This window comes from Calonectris borealis, chromosome 3 (genome assembly GCF_964195595.1).
Source record: "Calonectris borealis chromosome 3, bCalBor7.hap1.2, whole genome shotgun sequence".
Lineage (NCBI taxonomy): Eukaryota > Metazoa > Chordata > Aves > Procellariiformes > Procellariidae > Calonectris > Calonectris borealis.
Window position 1 is genome coordinate 28767937 of NC_134314.1, and position 24099 is coordinate 28792035.

The 24099-nt window shown below is 37.4% G+C and overlaps 1 protein-coding gene across 1 annotated transcript in view; it reads left to right on the forward strand.

Moving 5' to 3' along the window:
• PRIM2 (DNA primase subunit 2) overlaps positions 1–24099 on the forward strand; it is a 134697-nt gene that overhangs the window by 12115 nt on the left and 98483 nt on the right. The window contains exons 6-7 of the mRNA XM_075145262.1: positions 13376–13471; positions 14343–14480. Of these exons, the coding sequence (XP_075001363.1) occupies positions 13376–13471; positions 14343–14480 (234 nt within the window). The remainder of the gene's footprint in view (positions 1–13375; positions 13472–14342; positions 14481–24099) is intronic.

A 24099-nucleotide genomic window follows, 5' to 3' on the forward strand; every position in this document is an offset into this window, starting at 1 on the left:
AAATATTATAGTCACTGAAGAAAATATTTTAATGTCAAAGTAAATTCTTCAGAATATGAAGGATTATATAAAGTAAATGGTTTAACAGGTAAGTGACACTTGGGCTTTAACTAGAAAGTCATTTTTCTTTCTTGCCACAAGCTGTGGGCATCTGATGTTTTTCTTTGTTTAAGTTAGGAGTGCCTGATTTTATTTCTGCCAGATTGTGATACAAGACCTCTTTGGAGTCAGTTGACATTATGGCTGCCCTGGTTTCAGCTGGGATAGAGTTAAATTTCGTCCTAGTGCTGTGTTTTTGATTTAGTATGAGAAGAATGTTGATAACACAATGATGTTTTCAGTTGTTGCTAAGTGCCCTGTCAAGGACAGCTTCCATGCTCTACCAAACGCAGAGGCTAGGAGGGAACATAGCCAGGACAGCTGGCCCAGATGGCCAACGGGGTATTCCATACCATGTGACGTCATGCTCAGTATATGAATGGTAGGCGTGATCCAGGAAGTACCGATCACTACTTGGTTATCGGTCAGCGCGGGTAGTGAGCAGTTGCATTGTGCATCACTCATATTGTATATTCAATCATTATTATTATTATTATTATTATTATTATTATTATTTTCTTTTTTCCCTTTTCTGTTCTATTAAACTGTCTTTATCTCAACCCACGAGTTTTTCTCACTCTTACCCTTCCGATTCTCTCCCTGTCCCACTGGAGGAGGGGGGGAGTGAGCGAGCGGCTGCATGGGGTTTGGCTGCCTGCCAGGTTAAACCACGACAATGCCCAAGCCCCATTTTGTAATGTAACTTTATCAGTGAGATTGATTGTCTGTGTGGTTTTCCACATGCCCTGCTATGTATGCACCCCCTCATTCGTCCCCCTGTTCCTACCCCAACCTTTCACTTGTCCTTTTCCCTTTTTTCTTCTAGCTGGTTATGCATGCCCATATCAGAAGCCCTTGACAAATGACCATACTTACACTTTTTTGTTATAATAGTGCTTTTAGACCTTCATAGTGTGAGATAAATCCTAGTTTATCAATTTGATGTTCTGATAGCCTTTTTGACATAATCAGAGTGTTTATGGCAACTGCCACAAGTTGTTACTGAAAAGCTTTCAGTGCATCTGTAAGTTTGAGGAAAACTGCAAGATATCTAGGTCATTGGTGTTCCTAGAAATTCCTGAATTAAGGTGTTGAGCTTCCTATTGTTCATGTATATGGTCTGACAGGACCTAACACTGGGAAGGTAATTAATCATCATGATGATGATAACCTGAAGCCATAAAAATGGAGTAAATTTATTCTTTCCTTCACTCTGTATGCTGCTTATCTTTTTCTTGCCCTTCAAGGCTGTGTCTATGTATGTCATATTGCACAGTAACTCCTAGATCTTAGGCTGGATTTTTGCATGCTTCTGAAATACAAATAGGCACCTCTAATATATTCTGCTTCTTTCAGCAGTTGTTTTAAGATATTTTGGAAAAGTGATAAGAGTATTCTCTTTAGAGTTTTATTTACACCTTTATAGCATTAAAGGAGAAATTGGGTCAAAAGTTACCTACTTATACTGGTATCTTAGGTTTGCTCAATAGTTAGAAATGGAGTCCCCTGGATTGGCAACTAACATGCCAATTACTGTAGATTAGTATTTGGAGTAATGTTTCCTCAAAAGGAAACTCTACTAGCAGGAGTCTAAATTATCTTTCTTTTCATTCCTTGTGAATTTAACTTACATGTTGATTTCTGTAATTAGTGACACTTCTTTCTTTCCATGAATTTGACTTTTTCCTCTGCTGTTGCTGAATCCTTCTGTTCCCTAAAATGACAATGAACAGAATTTTCCTCTTCAATGCCTTTTCATGAAACTTCTTGTATAGGAACTGTCACTTATCTAATTCATTTTTAGACAACGGCCACATATTCTGGGGCCTTTAACTTCAATTCCTGGAATAGGTCTGCCATACTCATTTTGCTATTCTCTCCTGTGCTGAAATAAGCCTTCAGTTTTAGACCAGATGCTCTTGTCTGATCCCTTTCTCCAGAGCCCTTGCAGTCTCCTCAGCCTCATGGCATTTAAATATGTAATCTGCTCCTATTTTAATATACAAGCTAGTAACTAAATTATACGATTTTAGTTTAAAATTAAGTAATTGTGGAACTTGACTTAATATATCCTGCTATTTTTGAGGTAATGGCATGGCTTTTCCAGTTGGTTTTGCACCCAGGTTATAGGAGATTCAGTGGAACTGTTTGGTCATTTGCTCATGAAAGTGACTTATGAGAGTGACTTTAAGGGCTTTTGACACAATATGACACCTGCTTTTTTCCCTATCTCTGAGGTCTGTTGCACTGTCATAAAAGCAGTGAGATTGGCTTAGTGCAATTTGTTTTTTGACAGATCCACGTGGGCTGTTACGTGTCTCCTGTGTTTTTTCCTAAGTGCTTTGATTTGTTGCTGTACCTTTCCAGGAATTTAACTTGACATACTGGAATGTGGAGTGGAATAGAATGTAAAGTTTTATCCTAAATTTATTTTTCAGGGATGTTCGGTCATCATCTTGACTGTTCTGATTTCCTGTGACCCTTCTTCATCTTATCTTCCGACTGTTCACTCCTTGAAATAGACATGTTTCCTTTTTGTTGCTTCTGCAAGAAATGAAAATTAATAGTTATTACCATATCTTTATGTGTGGTATAAGGATGATGTATAATTGAACTTAGATTCCCTGCAATGCTTCTTTTCTGTGTTGTCTTTCTGCAGTGTGCAGAAGAAATAAACTTCAAAGTGTAGTATATTTCTTCTTGAATACATCTTTCTGTGTTGCTGTTTCCTCTCCACAGAGCATAAAAGATCCTGTTTAAATTATTTTAGAACTTCTTCACCTCTGAAAAGCCTCTTGAAATTTAAAAAAATATGGCTTTTTTTATAACTTCTAGGTTAGATGCCTTATTTTTGGGTAACTGCCAGTTGTTGCAAAATTAACCATCTTGATTTTTTTTAATGCTGTTATAAAGCACATTCATTAATAAAATGCTTTGGATCGTAGTAATGGGGAAGGAACAGTGGATGGGAATAGTCAGCTGGGGGAGCTAACGCTCTGTAGTGCATCTGCCAGCATTTGAGAGGAAAGAATAAGAACTGAAAAATAAAAGGAAAGAGCAAAATGCATTAGTGGAGTTAATTTTTTTTTTATCCACAGTAGCTCTTCTTTGATGTTGTGGTTGAAGTACTTTTTTAGCAGCTTTAAGCAGTAGAAATTAAACTTCTTTAATTTCCATTTTTATGATCAGAGCACTCCTATGAGAGACTTTCTGATATCAGTATTATGCTTTCTTCAAAAGCATTTACCTCAGTAGTGGGGCAGTTGTATAAATATTTGTAGTTTAGCTTCTTTAAAAGATGTTTTATGACTGCCTTTATTGGGTACGGAAGATCCTAAAGTCAGATTTGGATTAATGAGAATGCAACTAGTTTGTGTCCTTAATAAGGACAGATATAGGTGAAAGAAAATACTCAATGTCGTGTCTAGCTGCTAAAAGGCTGTGACTGTAATTATCCATTTTGGTACCAGGTGTATAAAATGTTCTTCTGATTGGGTTTATGGCTTTGCATTTCAGAAGCATCAAATGATATTTCTTCCTTTCCCAAACAGGATGGGGAAAAATGTTTGAAAGTGGAAACTGTCTAGAGCCGAATTTTACTGAGTGGAAACTTATGCCAAGCTAAAACAGTAACTATGTCCAAGTAGGCTGCGGTTTGCATTTGTGAAGGAAATGATTCTGAATTTTATCTTAGTTTGCTGCTACTTGAATCTTACATTTGTCCCTTTGCTTGAAAACCAATGATGGGTGACAGGTGACAGCAAAGGTCAGAAGTGATGCATGTCTAAGTGGGAAATAGTACCTTATTGCCGAAGTTAAGCTAAAAATACATATTCTGTCACTCAGCTCCATGCATAAAGTCATAATAGAAACAAAAGTGTATGTGTAAAGGCTTAGGAATATTTTTTTTTTAAATGCTAGAGTTTGTTTAAGTAAGACTGAAATACGTATACCATTAGCACTTTAAAAAATGTAACTGATTATTCTCATCCTAAAGTATTTCATTTCAAAGGAGGTAATGAATTTCTCAGTTTAATCATTCAAGTTTCAGAAGATGGATTTAATTTAAATGAAACCAAGTGGCTTCTTCATCGCAGAATTGACTGTTCCTTTTCTAAAATTGTTTTTTTGTCCCAGATAAAGAAAAAAAGCCCATTGATCTCTAGGTTTATGGCTACCTCTTGTAGTTGACTGTAGTTATGTATTAGGGGAAGAAAATCCTGGGGAGACCTCTTTCCTCAGAACTATTAGCAGTGTGAGAATCCAGTTCAACCAGTAGGTAGTACTCTTTAGGCTGTTGTATGGCAGTCTGAGGATTTGGTAGGCCAACTGGCAAGTCTGTTTGCAAAGTAATAGCGAAGTAATGTCTTTTGCCAAGCAGCCTCATAAAATAATTGGGTTGATTGCAAAGCAACCTGAGTATTCTAGTGAGTTAACACTGTGGGGGGTGGGTAGATGGGGTGAGGTTTGATTAAAACATTTAGGCTTAAAACGAATTATAGTATTCTCATATAGAGATTTTTAATAAAGCTTGATTCACAAGAGAATATAAGTACATCTTGTAAATCTAAGATGGAGAAGCGTTGGACGGAAGGAGAGGAGAACGTGCACTTGCCATTTTTTCGTGCACTGACAGGGTGGAATGGGGATTGGTATTTATTTACACTTCTCTAATGGATCTTTGAACTATAAGCATGACTGTTATTAGTCATGGAAAAAACTAGCATTTTGCTGCAGTGATTCTAGTTGCATGTATTTATTTGCACATATGGTGTTAGTGATGTTCTATAAAATTGTGGAATTAAGTAATAAATGTGACTGAAGAATATATAGCTACTGGGGATGTCCCTTTTCACCTTCATAAACATAATGAACAACAATTTGTAAATTATGCAAAATGCTAATTAAAAGTTTTAATTTGGTAATCATCTCGGTTTGATTAGAAACAGATGCTGATTATCTGCAGAAATCTAAATGGACCCTTAGAAGATAGCTTTTATTGCTTAAAATTGACTTGTGAAACTAAAGTCAAACTAAAACACAAACTGTACAGTTACTTATGCCCCCTTTAGTGCACTAGAGCACTATGATCCTTATTAAATAGCTTTGTGGGGTTCATTGTTTGAGTTAAATAGGACCTTTAGAGTCCACTGTAAGGTTGAATCCTTCTGTACTGGGTACTATACACACTCTTTCTGTTTTGAAGTACATTCTCTTCCGGCTTTGAAAAACTTACGTGCTTTGAAATAAAAATTGCAAAAAAGGCTGCAGTAAAAATGAGATGATGAATAAAAACATCCTTCCTCCTAATCTAGCTGAAAACAACTAGACAACATGTGGAATACAGTCTGTGTCTGCAGGAAGATGTTCTGCTTTAATCCTGGATTTCTAAAGTAATATGAAATGGCAGCTGTACCAGAAAGGAGAATAGGTATCTACTACACAACATTCTTCAGCTTATGATGGTAGAGGTGGGACGGGTACCCACACTACGTGTGTGATAATGTGTTGAGGCACTCAGTGGTTGATTAGGTGACACTTGACTGCCATTTATCTAATGGCTTGGAAATGTGAAAGAACAGCAAGTCCTAACCTGATCCTTGTAGATCCTCAGTTCTTAGCAATTGACAGTTTTGGATTCCTGGAAGAAACTTAGTATAGACAAGGAGAATGGAGTCATCAAGTGTCCTCTCTTTTTCTATAAATATTTCAGACATTCTTTTGGGGCATAAGGGAAGAAAAAATTGGGAAATTAATAACGTATCTTTTAAAATGATAACCATATGTTATTCAAGAAGAAAAATTCTTTGCATAATCAAGGTGTTAAGTTCTTTTGTAGTGGTTGAGGTTAAGAATGTTTCCAAAAAGAATTTATTCTTCACATAGCAGTGAATGCAGTAACTTTGGAAATGTTTATATTGTTCCTTAGTACAACAGCATAAAAGCTGATAGGATAGTTTGTGCAGGATGTAATTACAATGCAAGTAGAATTTACTGGCTGCTGTTTTGGACGTAAGCTTCATAAAATGGTCTGTAAACACTGAAATACTGTTCCCTGCTAATCCTGTGATTGAATCTAGAGAAACATTTGTTAACAAGTTTCTGTAAAATTGAGTCTGTCGTTAGCATCCTGATTTGTAAATGGAAGAAAACTTGTTGCCGTATTTCTCATAAGGATCTTCTGTTAGCTTTTCAGTCATGTGTGACTCTAATATGTATGTGGTGACGTTTCTAGAGTAATCTGTAGTAATTGTTTTGTGCAGCTTTCCTTTTCATGGATGTAGGGAAATGTTTGTCAGGAATGTAGGAAACTGGACCTGTGTCACTGAGTTTCTCTGATTATGGTAACCATGAATTAGCTGCATGATTACAGGCTGGATCGATGGGCCGAGGCCAACTGTATGAGATTCAACAAGGCCAAGTGCCGGGTCCTGCACTTCGGCCACAACAACCCCATGCAACGCTACAGGCTTGGGGAAGAGTGGCTGGAAAGCTGCCCGGAGGAAAAGGACCTGGGGGTACTGGTTGACAGCCGGCTGAACATGAGCCGGCAGTGTGCTCAGGTGGCCAAGAAGGCCAACGGCATCCTGGCCTGTATCAGAAATAGTGTGGCCAGCAGGAATAGGGAGGTGATCGTGCCCCTGTACTCGGCACTGGTGAGGCCGCACCTCGAATACTGTGTTCAGTTTTGGGCCCCTCACTACAAGAAGGACATGGAGGTGCTGGAGCGCGTCCAGAGGAGGGCAACGAAGCTGGTGAAGGGCCTGGAGCACAAGTCTTATGAGGAGCGGCTGAGGGAACTGGGGTTGTTTAGCCTGGAGAAGAGGAGGCTGAGGGGAGACCTCATCGCACTCTACAACTACCTGAAAGGAGGGTGTAGCGAGGTGGGTGTTGGTCTCTTCTCCCAAGTAACTAGCGATAGGACAAGAGGAAATGGCCTCAAGTTGTGCCAAGGGAGGTTTAGATTGAACATTAGGAAAAATTTCTTTACTGAAAGAGTGGTCAGGCCTTGGAACAGGCTGCCCAGGGAAGTGGTGGAGTCACCATCCCTGGAGGTATTTAAAAGACGTGTAGATGAGGCCCTTAGGGACATGGTGTAGTGGGCATGGTGGTGTTGGGTTGACGGTTGGACACGATGATCTTAGAGGTCTTTTCCAACCTGTATGATTCTATGATTCTATGATTCTATGAATTGAGGAAGATTCATAAAATGTCCTTTCTGTGCCCACTCCTGACTTAAAAAAAAAAAAAAAGCCCAAACAACATTTGAATTGATGGATAAGAATACATAATAATTCCAAGTGCAGCCCTTTATATTTTTAGGAATACCAGCAATCTGAACTTGAGCTAAAACAGTAAGTTGTATACCATGGGAAATTCAAATTTCTTAATTCATTTGTGCCTAGCCAATTGATATCTCTTAAGAAACATTGTAATCAGATTTGTGAACAAATTTATGAGCCTTGAAGGTTTTATTTAAGGCTTTTCATGCTCTTAATTGGTAGGACAGCTGGGAATGATGTCCTTTCCTAATCAAGCTAGTATTCATTAACCAGTTGAATACACTTCAAATTTATATTCTTAAATTTAGTGGTATCTAGGTTAATACTTTTGTATTCTAGTTCTAGCTTAGTTTGTACTGTCCTGTGTGGCAATGGAAAAGATTAACTAGGTGTCCTAGTTTCGGCTGGGATAGGGTTAAATTTCTTCCCAGTGCTGTGTTTTGGATTTAGTATGAGGAGAATGTTGATAACACACTGATGGTTTCAGTTGTTGCTAAGTGCCCTCCTAGTCCAAGGACAGCTCCCGTGCCTACTGACTGAGCTAGGTACACAAGGTGGGAGGGAACATAATCAGGACAGCCAGCCCAGCTGGCTAATGGGGTATTCCATACCATGTGACGTCATGCTCAGTATATGAACGGTAGGCGTGATCCAGGAAGTACCGATTGCTACTTGGTTATTGGTCAGTGCGGGTGGTGAGCAATTGCATTGTGCATCACTCATTTTGTATATTCTATCATTATCATTATTATTATTTTCCCTCTTCTGTTCTGTTAAACTGTCTTTATCTCAACCCATGAGTTTTTCTCACTTCTACCCTTCTGATCCTCTCCCCGTCCCACTGGGGGGCAGGGGGAGTGAGTGAGCGGCTGCGTGGTATTTGGCTGCCTGCCAGGTTAAACCAGGACACTAGGAAATTATTGTTTTGTCTGTTTGATACTTAAAATTGCAATATTGAGAGAGTGACACCATCTCTTTTTGAGAAGGGTGTTGTGCCATTTGAATACCAGCTGCTCAGTGACGAAAGCAAGTTTAAAGTTCACTTTCTAAGGACAGCAGTGACATGTGCACGTAAATACCTGAAAATGAGTCTTGGAAAGGGAAAGGGCTCGTGCACTCAGTTCTTGTTTCTAAGTCTCCCGGTAAGGAACAGCAAAATTAAGTAGTTGTGCATGTATAGTAGTATAATGTGTGCATGCATCTTTATCTCTTCATTAAAACAGAGTAGGGCTATCAAATTTATTTTGAAGTTTTTGGACTGCCTCACTACCAGTGTTTGTTTAACCAAGCCTTACATATTAAATTATTCATATTTTAATCTAAATTTATGTGTCTTTGTGTTTCCAGGACAATTCTGTGATTAAAATCAATGAACAAACTGTGTGCAGAAAGCAAGAAAACTAGGAATAATGCAACTTGTCCCAAATCCTTGCTTCCTTCTTTTCCTTTCATGCCTTCCCTTTTCATGTCTTGATTTTTCTGATTTTTCTAAGTCTCAGAAACTTACGATGAAGTGTTGAATTGTTTCAAGCTACGATACATGACCCACTGTCACTGAAAAGGGAAGATCCTTTTCCCGGTGTTATTGTTCTTTGCTTGTGCCTTGGACTGACTTGGTGATAAGCAGTTTCAGTTTATTAAACTGGCAACAAACTAATGAGGCAAAACTAGTGAATTATTTTCTGTGGGGTGAGTTGAATCAGTTCAGTGTGAGGGTCAGATGAGCACCAGATGACACCCTCAGAAGAATTCTGTGTGGGTTTGGTTTTTTTTTTTTTAATTAATCGTTTGAACATCACAGTATTTTATCTGGTGAACATCACTGAGTGCTGTAAAAAGTTAAGCGGTTTGTTTATCTTTCCAATCTTGATGAGAATCCTAAAAGCTGTATTTAATTGTGTCTAATTTTTTAATGATTACCGGAATGTGTTCTTGTGGGTGCCATTTTAGAGATGAAATTATTAAATGTACAAACCTTAGTGTTCTTATTAAAATTTTTAAAAAAAAAAAGTAAAAAAAAAAAAAAAGCTTTTCCAGCTTACGTGAACCAAGAAAAATTGGGATACATGTTTCATGATGCTCTGAATACAGAGGTACAGGCATGTCCTACCTGAAAGCTTCAGTCTGAGTTTAGACTATAAGGAGCTTATTTTCATTGCATTGCATCTTCAGTCAATTTTACACAATTTTACGTGAAAATGGTGAAATCCTTAATGACAATGCAAGGTTATTTTTAATGTTCCAGTCTTTAGGGAAGGAAGCTTCATTTTTAAATGAGTTCTGGAGTCATCTTCCAGCTTTAGTTAGGGGCTAGGGATATCCTTGTTTTTTCTTCCTCTCTCTCTCATGTTAGCTGAAAACATGAAGGCAATGGGAATTTGGTGAAAAGGCAAGGAGCAAAGTGTTTGTAGGGCTGCTGAAGGTTTGCCTAACCTATAAGATACTTGAGGCTGTAAGAAGTAAATTATTTAACAGCTTTATAATTGTTATTTATTTATATGATAAATAATGTTTTGCAATAATATTTTGTGCTTGTTTAAAAAACACAATTTCTGTTGAAACTGTATTTTCGGTAACACTGTCCAAATCTTATCCAAATCTTTCGTCATGGCCCATTAACCTACTTTTCTGGAGGTTTCACCAGGATCATTTTTACCCCAACAGTGTTAAATTTTTTGCTAGTGAGATGCAAGAAAATCTAAAATCACTGTGACTTTACATTTGTACAAGATTGATATGGTCAAATTACTAATAAAGAAGGATCTAGAGAGCTTGTGAAGCTTGCAGTCAGTCAGTATAATGATTTTATGTGTATATTAAAAGATAAAAACCCCTTGAAATTAAATGTAATACTGAATAAAATGGTTTTGTTGATGAAAATGAGCTAATTGTTTTTCAAAAAACAAATAAGCAAGGAATACTTGCCTTTCCCTCTTCTCATTCTTCCCCCAGTATTGCAAGTCTGTCTGTAAAACAGTCACTGGACTGTTTTAATGGCTTTCTGAAAAAAAACCTATCCTTGGCTCGGTTTGACTTTTTTTTTTAGTGAGATATCCTAGAAGAAACAATGCAACTGTAACCATTATAGCTATACAATATGTTGTACTGTTTTTATTCGAAGAGAGTTTCACCGAGGGTTTGGAATGACATTGTAGACTGGGCTCTCTTAAGCAATTTCTACTGAGAAAGCATAAAACTGTTATGTTTGAAAAATGGAAGTCACTATTCTGGAATTAAAGTTAAAACGTTGGTCTATACTAGGTGAAAGGCAAGCTTGCAGGCTGATGTGGTAATTTAGATTTACACTTACTTAAACAAGAAATATATCATCTGGAGGGAGTAGCAGGGTTTTGGTAGCACTCTGTGAAGTTTGTATATAGTTCCAGGGTGTCACGCGGGAATCTTTCCAAGACAAAAAAAAAAAAAGGTTGTTAGTGAGAGTATTTTATAGAAAGTATTTTCTCGTATCATTTACATGAACACATTTAATTGTTTTGATCTTTGTTAAAAAGAAATGGTTTCCTCACAGGCTGTTTTTCCCTGGAGCATTAGATTTTCACATGCAGAAATGTAATGCTACTGTGTATTTCCTCTGTCTTCAAAGTTACATTTTTCTGCCTTGCTGGCAGCTTTATTATTTTTTCTAAAGCTGATTTTCCTGAGAGAGTACTACAGATTACATGAAGATGCGGACAGGGTAACCATAAGCTTCCTAGACATCGTTGCCTTGGCCATTTCATATGCATCTATCAAATCACTTTCATAGAGGGGATTTGCTGAGCTAATTCTCCAAGTTTGAACTTAAAGGGTCCTTCCTATAACTTTCCCCAACTTTTGACTTTATAGATTCGGCTGGACAGGGTGCTGGGCCATCTTGTCTAGACCGTGCTTTTACCAAGAAAGGTTGGCCCAGATGATCCTTGAGTTCCCTTCCAACTTGGTACTCTATGATTCTGTGACTTCCAAGAAAAGTGTTTTGTTTCATTTTCTCAGTTTTTCAACTGAGAAGAATGAAAAAAGTTTTGTTTAAATGCCCATTTAACTGTATAGAAGTGTTAGTCAACAAATTAGATATTCTGCCCCATTCAGAGAAGAAACTGAACTGCTTACGCACATCCCTTTCCATGGAGAGAAAGGACACTGAGTGCCTTTTTTATCCTGCGTTTGGGGTCTGGGTATGTATTGCATGTGATGGCCTTGGCTTGGTTCTTGACTAGCCTCTAAAAGCTATCTTGACTTGCGGAAACCGGACTCCACAATCTATGAGATTGTAAAGTAGGTATGTTTATTCAGCGCTGGGCAGCACGGGGGGTAGTCCCACCACAGTCGTGCACGCCTCAGCGCGGCACTTACCATAAATATATACAGTAAAATTTTACATATTCATAGAGTTTTGTAATATGCCTATACATATGCATGACCTGTCCCCGCTTTGTATTAAAATGAGTTCCAAGAAGTTATTTCCATAGACCCCTCCCATCTGTGCTTGCGCATTGCCTCCTAGTGGTGGTCGTCGGGGGTCGTGGGGATGAAGGTTAGTGGTTCCTCTTCATCACTGCTAGTAATCTTTTGTTCTGGCGCAGGCTCAGTTGTTCCTTGACTCTTGCTCAAACTGCAGGGTCGGTTTTAGCTGGTCCTTAAGGCAAGTTTTTAGTTCTTATCAGGAGCTGTCCTTGTGAGGCGCCTCAGTTAATTTACACAACAAAGTATCAGACTAATCCTTTAACTACTATCAATCACTCTACTACCTTAACCCCTTCTCTCAATCTTGACTGCAGCCTTATATCACCTCTCCATAGGTACTAGAGGACACGTCCAGTTTATGTAGAGCAGTGTCACACAATGTGTTATACTTTGGTGATAGCTGTGTCCATCTATGTTTTGGGAAGGTATTCGGCGTTTCTTAACATTTAATCTCTTTCGGTCATGAACTACTTCCATTATACTTATCAAGAACGCATTGTGCAAATATTTAAGACTGTTGCATGTAGTTAAGTTACTAGGTATCATTGCTGGATTACCAGCATGTATGATCTGTTTTATCAGAGTAGATTATTTATGATTTAAATTTTTTTTATTTATTACTTTTTTCAGGTTTTAAAGCCTGAGCTTAATCATGATTTAAAGCAGAACAATTTGGTTTGAAATTTTGTTGTTAACTGTTTTCTGTTGAATAAAACCCTAAAATTATTTATTGACTTGTAAAATCATTAAATATGCTAATTTTAAGTGTGGCTTTTCTGCTGTATTTGGTGCCTTAAGTAGTCAAAAAGCATAATATATATATTTATGGGTATGCAGTATTTAAGATTTATATTGGGAAGTGTAACATTGTCCATGATTTTTCAAGCTAGAAATTTTGGCTTAAATACTTTAAGTTGTTAAATTAGAGCATTGCTGTTTAACTTACCTGTTTCAAGAACTGGAAAAGCACTAACATTTAGACAATAATAAGTATACCATTATTCTGGTGCGTCAAAAAAAAGGAGAGAGAGATAAATCCATGAATATAAGATGATATGTCATTTTTTTAAAAGTCTGAATTGAAAAATGAGCTGAAACTGATGTTTTTGTTAAAAATCTGAAAAAGTTGTTTAAGTCCTTACTAATTGCCATTGAGTCATCATACTTTGTTTTAATGCATACAGTAAATCTAGATATGAGGGGATTGTCATAAGTTTTATTTTGAAGAGGTTGACTTCTAAAAAGCGTTTTTTATAGTTCTTGTGTTAAGGCTTAAAATTATTGTATTTTAAAATCTGCACTAGTGCTTCAGAAGGAAGATTATTTTACACTATTGACCACTAGTGTTTTGCTGGTTTCTGCTTAATTAATTATTAGTGATCACTTGCTGAATATATAATTCTTTCTCCATTGTCAACTAAAGTGATGATATATTTACAGATTAAGCAATCTTTTAGCTCATTAATTAATTAAAAAAAAGCCTTATTATAAAGTATTTCAGCAGTTTTAAAACAAGCTCTTAATTTTAGATTAGTGAAGACCTGAAAAATGAATTGGCAAATGAGCTGTATACATCAACCCCTGGCCTCAGTATGACTAAAGTAAAAGAACAAATGTTCTATAAGGTAAGTAGAAATTGGTAAGTTCCACAGATTTGCATTCATTCTCTTTCAGTTAAACTTGGAGTTAGTAATTTTAATTTACAAAATACTATTGCTAACAGTTAATCAAAGTATTTAAATTAACTGAGACTAATGAGAATTCCTCTCCTTCATGTCAGTATAAAGGTAGAGGGAGGGACTGGGAGAATGAAGGGAGCTTTTAACTACCATTGATGTCTTCTGTCCTCTTCTGCCATATCCCCTGTCTTTCGCCACAAAAAGTCTTAAGTTTTAACGTTTCCCAGACAAATGGCTTAACTTGCTTGGCTGACAGGCAGTTCAGGATGGAGACATTCTCAAACATCTGTTGCTGAAACTAGGTTTGGTCTGATTGTATTAGTCTGAAATTCTTTTTGCAAGAGAGCAAGGGGAGAGGAAAGAAGTTTCTAATGCAGCCCACTGATTCTTCTTTGGAGCGAAGTTGGTTGGGTTCCAGATCTGTTTCCAAGACCTTTTATATGTAGCTTACATGAATCAAATATTTCAAGATGCCTGAAACAAAAGGCCAACAGAAGTCCATTTTCAAATACCAAATCAGTAAGTGATGCAAAGCTACATAATTGGGCTAATAATCATGGATACAAACTTTAAAGTAGCTTATTTTGCCTGGTTGCATGACTTTCTGTAAGTAAAAATATTTTTCCACCAAAATAATGATCAGCTATTCCAAAGTCAACATTTAATTTCAAAATCTTTGCATTTTGCCTGGATAGAGCTTTCTTAAAAGACAGAGAATGACTTAAAGCTTTACTGGTCCATCTTGAATCTTAGGGTTGTAAACATTGTTACTGCATTATTTTGCTATTCCACAGTATGGATTTTTCTTCTTTCTCAGGTTGGACTTGCAGATGCTGTGGATCTATTTAGAGCCAGAAGAGTGTTTATTAAAGACGGCTTTGCATATGTGCCACTTAAGGAGATTGATGCAATTGTTTTAAATAACTATAGAACAAAGTTATCTAAAGCACTGGCGGTAAGTCTGATAAAGTCTGATTTTTACAAGTTTTGTTGCATTTAGTGACGCTCTTGGACAGTAGCCTTTTGGATTTTTAAATTTATCTGCTTCCATCTGGAGAATACCAGAAACCCTATCAAAAGGGCTGACAGCACTAATAACAGTTCATTATGAGCTGAGATTTCATTAATTTTAAATGGAATTTAGCATGTGATGTGCATTATAAAGAAATTTCTGCTAGAGGATTTAAAAATTTTTTCCCACATAGAGAGTAACGTGACTTTTCATTCAAAATATTAGCTCCATACAGACAACTGTTTTTTCTCTTTGTATTGACCTTTTCTCCCAAAATTTTGCAGCAGTTTTTTGTTGAAACATGTAAAATAGTGATTTGTGGCTTTTTTTCTTTTTTCTTTTGTTAGTGAGAACTGGAATGAGGGTAAGTCAGAACATGTCAGGCAAAAATAGTGTCTTCATTGTATGAATATTTGAGGTATCAAATCTAGTTAGGACACCTATGGTAAATACTGTATGTGAACGTTCTTCTATTAGTAATTCGGTGATCAATTTAGGAATTGCTAGTTTTACAATATTAGACTCTTCACAGGGTTTAAAAGTTGGTGATCATGTATAATGCACAGAATTTTAATCCTAGAAAATATGGGATTGAATAACATGGATTGCTTTTTAAAAAGGTTTTCAAAGCCTTATATTGCTATGTCACAGTAATACCAAGGTTGACCATGAGTGTTTAGTAAACAAACAGTGTGAAGTAAAAATAGATTCCTTTAAGAAGCTGCCAGTATCCTAATTTTCTGATTTGTTAATTTTGAATATAACTGGAGTCTGTGGAATTATTTAATGTGCAGTGAAAATCGTAATACTCTTATGTGAACATTTCCATTAGAATTTTTTAAAACAACTGCAGCTAGAGACATCCTTATTTCAATTGACACATAATGTTCTTGCTGAAAGCTGCTAACACTTGTGAATGTATGCTAAAGAAATGTGGCTAAGTGTGCAGGTTATCTGCATCTACTTAAAATACTTTTGAGAAGCTTCATGGACTTTCGGAATTTGCCTGTTTTGTGAGTAGCTGAGGAGAAGTCTGAAAAACAGTAGGAGCTATAATGAGTAGGCTACCTGACTTTTCAGTTTAAGGAAAAATCTGCAACTTTTTCTAACGAACACACACTATCTTATATATCATTCATTTAACCCAGATTACTTTGTTAAAGCCAAAAGCTGCTTTATAGTAAAGAAGTACTTCTTTATGTTATTCTCTGTAATGATGGTGTAGAAATTTTAACACTCTCATGAGCTTGGAAAACTATGTTCTATAAAACTGCTATGTTTTAAGTTATTGCAGTATTTCAGGTTTGCATTAGTTTTTAGTTTTAATACATATGTTTTGTTTATTAAAGTTCACCATATTTTCAGAGTTAGGAGTAAAAGAAGATTAGTGATTTATGTCCTATTCCAAAGCTCCTGATTGAAGTTGTGGGGTTTTGATTACTAATTTAGTTTGCGAAACCACATTTAATAAGCTGTTTCAGCTAATTTTAGCCCGCATAGTGCACTGCTGAGAGATGGTAGGAATATTATGAAATTGAGTCTTTTGGAAATGAGGGCCAAAAATCCAGCATGTTTTACAGGGGACAATCCAACGTTATTCTGTTATACCAAACATAACTGGTGTGTGACACTTGGTAGCTGGATAATTAGTGTAGTTTTCACCAGAACAAAACTATAATTATCAATTACATTTCAGTGAAACTATAAGAATACACTTTTAAAGAAAGGATTGTACATAAGGAATCTTTTTAAAATCTGAAGATGGTAATGGTTGCTGTTCCACAACATACAAATTAGGAGGATAATCTTTAGCGATTTTCCTCAGCCTTATCTGGAGTGAAGAGGCACATTTCAATAGAACTTATGACACAGTAGCATACTTCCAGTTTTATTTGTGAAAAGTAGTAGTTGAAATACTATTTGATCTAGGCCTAAGTTCTGCAAGTACAGCTGGCGTAGTAGTGCTTGGTAATTGTCCTGGTTTTGGCTGGGATAGGGTTAAATTTCTTCCTAGTGCTGTGTTTTGGATTTAGTATGAGAAGAATATTGGTAACACACTGATGTTTTCAGTTGTTGCTAAGTACCCTGCTAGTCAAGGACTTATTAGCTTCCCATGCTCTGCCAGGTGCACAAGAAGCTAGGAGGGAGCATAGCCAGGACAGCTGACCCAACTGACCAACGGGGTATTCCATACCATATGATGTCATGCTCAGTATATAAATAGGAGGCGTGGTCCAGGAAGTAGCTATCGCTGCTTGGTTATCGGTCGGTGGGTGGTAAGCAATTGCATTGTGCGTCACTCATTTTGTATATTCTATCATCATTATTGTTGTTATTTTTATTATCATAATCACTTTCTGTTCCTTTTCTGTTCTATTAAACTGTCTTTATCTCAATCCACAAATTTTACTTTTTTGTTCCTGATTCTCTCCCCCATCTCACTGCGGGGGAAAGGGGGAGTGAGTGAGCGGCTGTGTGGCGTTTGGCTGCCTGCTGTGTTAAACCACAACAGTAATACTTTTGTAGCACATGGATGTTTGTCTGTGTCTGCTGCAAAGGAGAAATCATTCAAGAGAAATGTGCTGAATTTCAGGCACTATGATAGTTTAGAGGTCTTCATGACTTTGCACAGAAGTTGTGCATCATGGCCAAACTTAATTAAGACGTAATAGAGCTTTAAACAGCATCACTGATTTGTTATTTAATTTGTCTCTTAATGAATGTATTTTGATAACATTACCACTTTGGTAAGCATTACTTATGTGTGCTTTTGGGAGTATGTTTTAGTGTTTTTGCAGCATCTGGCCATTTACGCTTTGTTCTCAGGACTTTCTAATGGGTAATCTTTGTTTTATTAGAATTTGAGAATTAAAGATCTTAATGGTGTGATAATCCAAATTAGGCTTGAATGCTATTTCTAAAGAAGGGGTTTGTATCTTCACAGGGTCATAAAATTAGGCTAAATGCTTTTATCTTCTATGAGGTAGTTTGACTTTGGCCGATACTTCTGGCTTTGTCAGTCTGTTATAAGCTTCTAAGGGACAAAATACCCTGAATAAAGATAGTGGGAAGACAGTCTTTCAGGCACATAGTTTTGCGGAATCTTTCTTATGGCTCTGTTTAGTGGTTCAATTCTTCAACGTTAAAGCAGCATAATTTTCCAGTGTGGGTTGTTTGTGTGGTGTTACTGATTATTTGTACTGTGATGCATGTTTTGCCTCTCAGAGCTTGTTTGGTGCTACTCCAAGCAGTCATACGCACAGGTTTTCAGAAGGAGTTGTCCCTACACAGGAATGATTTCATGGTGAAGGCCTGCCCTGTCTTTTCCAAGGTGCTCTGAAGCTGTTACACTTTATGGGAGCGTGCTTGTGCTAAAGCTACTCTTCCTAGGTCGCCAAAGCATAGAATAATTTGGGTGGTCACCTAGCTGTGTTACGTTGCTTACTACATTGCAGGCTCATCTCGCCACTGTCCTGCATGTTACAGGGTGATTCTAGCTGGGGTTATAAAGGAGGAATATAATGAGAGTGAATTGATATGTTGATACTGAGCTTTGAGAGAACAGTAAATAATTCATAGTACTGACTTTTAAAAAAAGTTTTATGTTGACACTGGCACAAATTCAGTTTAGTCAGAGTTATGCTTTAATCGCTTACTAGTCAAGCCCATGAAGTAGTCCTGTGTTTTGTTTCATCCTTTAAAAATAAGTTTGACATCTCGACTATGTGGCTATTCCTTGAGGCTCAATAATGGGGGGCGTTAATACTATTCAAGCCTTCTTGACAATTGCAAATGCAGCTGCAGGAGTTCATTTTATGTGCAAAATCAATACTGCAAGGACCTTCTATCTGTATTCTCTGACCCATTGATAGTAAATAATTTCCTTTGTGCCATTAATGATGATTAAACTGTAGAAAGCCTAAACATTTTCTGTAGTTCATGTAACTTGTAATATTAGCTCTACAATTGTTTTATAACTTAAAGCAAACTTTTATTAATTCAAATTGCATTCTATTTTATTCATGAGCGTTTCACTGTGTTTATGCTAATACACAAACATTTCTGCAGCAATGCTATGCTGCATTTTGGTAATTTCAGTTGTAGCCATATAGTGAACTTAGGTTGTGAAATTATTGGCAGTTTTGGATCTCCTTTTTTGAGGATAGTTGTTTTAATTTTTGATTCCTTGAATTCAGAAGATTTGGCTTAGTGTTGCCGTTCAGACCCGTATCAGAGCTGTGTTATACTCAGTACTGCACAAAGGAGGATTGGTCCAGAGAAATCTGAAACAGGACAAAAGGGGGAGAGAAGAGGCTGTTGAATCATTGACTAGGACTTGCCTTTATCAGCAGTGTCCTCAAATAATTAAGAAAATGACTTAATATTACGTTAGCAGTTGTATGACTTGTTTGAACAGGAGTCTGCATTGGACAGCAGTTTGCTTCCACAATTCCCGCCCTGGTTAACTGCAACGGCCGTAGGGGTGGACGACGTGTCCCACCTGCTGAAGGTGTTGCAGCGTTCAGTGTGAGCTTCCCTGTAATGTCTGATCCCCAAAAATGACGTAATTTCTGAAGATGCATTTAGGTTTTTTTGAACTACTTTTCTCGTAGTACCATTTAGTACTTAGTGCCTGATACAAATACTCCTCCTTGTATGATTGATCAGAAAATCTTTATACAGAGATTATGGTTTTAGGTTGGGCACATAAAATGCTCTTTTTATTATTAAAATAACACTAGTAGTATTGACTAAACCTGTGTACTGGGCGGAGGTGCCCAGGTGCTGGCAGGGGGGGCTGCAGGGCGGCCTCTGTGAGGAGAGGCCGGGGCTGCCCTGTGCCGGACACAGCCGGTTCCAGCCGGCTCCAACCCACCCCCCGCAGGGCACGGCTGAGCCCCACAGCCACGGTGGGAGCACTTCTGGGAAACGTATTTAAGAAAGGGCAAAACAACCAACAGAGAGAGGAGGAGGGAACCAAAAGGAGTGAGAAGCAGCAGAGGGAACACTAAGGTCAGAGGAGCAGCTCCATGACGCTGGAGCAGATCTTCATGGCACCCGTAAGGAGCCCACACTGGATTAGGTGGAGAGTTACTGAAGGAACTGCAGCCTGTGGAGAGCCCATGCTGAAGCACTTCCCCCCCCCCCCCCCCGAAGGACTGCAGCCCATGGGAGAGCGACCATGCCAGAGCAGGGGAAATATGTGAGTGGGTAGCAGCTGCAGAGAGGAGCTGTTATGGACCCACCATAGCTGCCCCTGCCCTCTAATCCCTGCGCTGCTCAGGGTGGGAGGTGGAGCAGTCTGGAGTGAAGGAGTAAAGCTCAGCTTGGGAGAGAGGGGGGAAAAGGTGTTGTTTTAATGTTTGTCTGTTTCTCACTACCTGAGTCTATTTTAATTGACAGTAAATTAAATTAATTTTCCCCAAGTCAAGTCTGTTTTGCTTGCAGTGGTAATTGGTAAGCAATCTCCCTGCCTTTATCACGACCCGTGAGCGTTCTCATCCTATTTCCCCCCTGTTGAGGAGGGGAGTGAGCAAGCAGCTGCGGGGGCAGTTTGGCCCCTAGGTTGTGGTAGGTTAACCTTGGCTGTTCTTTTAATTTTCATTCTCTAGGCTTGTAGATCTGCTGAGATTGAATACTGGAGGAAAGGGCGTTCAGCACCCTGGTTCTAGCTCATGCCGTTGTGTTAGCTTCTGTGTTTCCTGTGCTCCTCCTCTGAAACAGCTCTTGGATAAATTCCAGAGGTGGGAATAATAGATACTGAAAAACCTGACTCTAACTGGAATGCCTCCATTAGTGTCAGGTGTTTGCATCAACTAGATTGAATCATTACGTCATTCTTATCTTAACGAACATTACAGTTTAGCAAATGTTTTGTCCTAAAGTTTTAGCGCTTGTTGAACATTACATTTTAAAGCTATAAGCAAATGCTTGAGAATGTGTAAATATTCCCGTGTAGCATGAATGCTTTTATTGTGGTTTTGAAGAGTTTATTTTACAAAGACTTGTAAATATTGATGATAGCATAACTGAACTTTCCATTCATAGTCTAATGGCGGTTTTTCAGTAGATTTGTCATACTTGTATTTAAATCCAGCCCCTTTTTCCCCCATCTTGAGCCTAGCAATTGAAGTAATAACTTGGCTGGTCCTTTTATAACAACTCTACTGCAAAAAGTTGCTTTTATGAAAATAGTTTGTCAGAACATCATATAGGATCTAACCGTCTGCAAATTAAAATATTAACTGAAAATAACACAAACTGGTACCATAAGAAATCAAAATTCCAATGTTAATCTATACGATCTTGATAGCATGTGTTTCTTCTTAATTTAATGCCTACACTTTTTTACTTTGCGGTATGATCTTGTGTAATCTGATAAAATGTCTACAAATCAAATTGTTGGGCTTTGAGGACTTAGCACAAAAGGAAGACTCACTGGTGTTTCCTAGATTTTATGTATTTTTTTGTTTATGCCTTTCCCTATTTGGGATGTGATCTTCAAAATTGTTAGAAATGTGGATCTAGTAAGTTGCTTCTACCTTTACTAATATTTGTAATTATTTGTCCTTTAAATATTAGTCAAATATGCTATTTCAGTTGATTTATGCTGTATGTTCAAAGAACCTGCTAATTTGGGAAAAGTATCAGTATACATGGCACCACCTGCAAAATACTTTCTTCCTAAAACACCTACATTTTCAAGCAGTGAAGCAGAAGGCTTTATGTAGTGGCATTAATGTTGAGAAAGTATGATTGATGATGGTCTTGTCACTTGAAATTCATTTCAGGTGTTGTGTTCCCAGTGTTAACTTAAAGTAAATCACTGTAACATAAATGGATGATTTTTATAATACACACATACAAGGTTAGTAAGGTAATAACTTTGGCAGTGCGGGGTAAAACGTCATTACGGTGACTTTGTCCTCTGAATCTCTCAGATGAAAGTTTGCTTTGAGAGTTTTGCAGAGAAGCAGCCGGTCTTCATTTCTGAGTAGTATTATATTGTAAGGTCATTGTCTAAGGCACAGGTCTACTGAATAAAATGGTGGTATTTTGAGTCAGAGAAGCGAAATCAAGGGAAGCAACTTTGAGTGTGTGTTTGTGTGTTAGAGAGGGCTCAAGCCTGTATGTGGAACGGTTACCTGCAAGACAGGGAAACTCACTGGACTTTTCTTTGTGGACCTTCTTTTTGGCATGGCCCCTTAATTGTCCCATTGTTGGCTATTTTCTGAAATCCATCCTTCAGTATTTTATCTCCTCTACTAATTCAAGTATATGTGTTTCTTTTAGAGACTACATAGATTGCTAGCATAAAGTAATTATAAATAATATTAGGAACCTAAATGAAATTTGACTGTATTCAGTATTTTGTCTTTCTATTTCTTCTATCGACTTCTTGCATCTACTACAAAGTATAAGATTTTGTTAAGTACTAAATTTGCAGCATAAACAATTGCTGTGGTCTCTGCGTGGTCCTGTTAAGCTTGATTTATATGGAAATACTTCCATCTTCAAATCAACGTAGGTGTTTCATGATAGTAAAACCAACAAAGCAAGATGTACAGGATTTGAAGCATGTGGAAGGCTTGCTTAACTGTTGAGATGTTCCCCAAATTTCAGAAGAACTATTGGAATAGAGTATATTAGCAGGAAGTAGAATTTTATTTCTGTGTTGTGTGATAGATGCGATAACCTGGAAATGCATCAGTTAATATAGTACCTGTTTAATGTCATGTGACAAAAATTTATTAACATGCTGGTAACAGTAATTTGAGAATGATGCGCTATAGTCGGTAAGAAAGAACAGTAATGGCACATGCGGTTGATAAGTAAACAGAAGTCTGTATTTCAGGATGACACTGTGTTAGAAATTTGAGTTTTCTCCTGGTTATTTTCTTATGGCTTTCTGTAATCCATAGACAGTTGCTAAGTGATAGCTGTGGTAGTATCTATCTGGAGTTGCTTTACACCAGAGTTAATGAAAAATTATTTCGTCAACTGTGTTCTGGCTTTTTCTTGGAGAAAACTAGTTAAATTTCTGGAAGTTAACTGATAAGTGATCTAGCTGATGTTTACTGTGGACCACCAATGGAGCAGTGACACAGGGAGCCATCCAAACTGCCAGTGAAGATATACCTAGTGTGTTTCTCAGCATTCCAGTGTTTCACTGTGGAATGAGACTGATTTGTGTGTGCAATTGTTCCTGGGGAAACTTGATTCATATATCTCAATAATGCTAGCTGAGTCCCTTCTGTGATAGTGGGGACTTGGATCTCCCACCTTCTAAACATTAATAGAGGTTCGTTATTGAGATCCAAGTTTCAACCACTTACTAGTTTTATTTGTGGTTCAAGAGACACAATTTACCTACCATTGCCATTTACAGTAAATCATAAACTTCCCTTGAAATGAATATATTGAATCTTGCCTACAGTGTTGTAGGATTCTGTAAAGGAGCATAAATCTTAGATGTGCTTTGTCTAAACTAGTTCTTTCCAGTGATGTAGTTGCTTTTAGAACACAACAGTTATTCACTGGGCTTACTAAATGGATTCTTAAATTAATGATTGTTGAAAAGCAACATTGCTGCCTCATTGACACTTTTGAAGAAACACGGTCAAATCCTGACAGTTACATATTTAAAACATTTTTAAAGAGCGTGCCACTTTTGTCCTAACTTTCAAATTGTTTATGACTTAAACTTTGCAAGTATTTATGCTAAATTTGCAATTCCTGTAGAATATAAATAATACACTTATTCTTGCTCGCCTCTTTGTCTAATCACTCTGGTAACTCACTTCATCACTTCTGTTAGACAAATTAAAATTTCTTTTATTTGAAAGCTCTATGGAGTACATGCCCTTGCCCAGTTCTTAAAATTGGACGTTTTCTTGCTCCAACTCATCCTTTCTGCTAATCTCAAGCCTTATGTGTCGAAAGAAATGTGGGGGCTTTGGGGGTTCTCCCCCCAATTTCTTCATTACACTTTAGAGTGACCGCCTTGCGTTTGCTTTTCAAAGTGATTCTTTTTTTGCTTTGCCCCCTTTCTAAAAGCTGTTTTGGAAGTAAAGGGGAGAGGAACTTTTTGAAAACTTTGCAATGTAATTCTAAAAAATTCTATATGACGGAAAAATCACAAACAAAGAGTAAATGCACCTGCATTCACCATGGTGATTTTTCATCATCTCCATTGTCTTTAACCCTTGCTTCTTGTAATCCTTGATTAGATCTTAAATTCTGGCTAGCATATTGCACATTTTATAAACCTACTCTACAGATATCAAAAAAGTTGCACCTTGTTTATAAATAATAAATATTTTATAGCATACTACATGCTTGTAGGACTTGCTGTTGTGAGTAGTCACAATGAAATCGGTAGGTCTTGTAGCTGTTGAAAGCAACGGGTACAGCAGTGAGTGTCAGATTAAGCATTCAGGAAAGAACTGAAGTCATGCAAGTTATTGTGAGACCTAAATTAAGCTGTAGTAACTTAAGTTGTGATTGCAGTTTGAATTAACAATTTGGATTAGCAGCAAAGGCGGCTGTGAAAAATATGGAA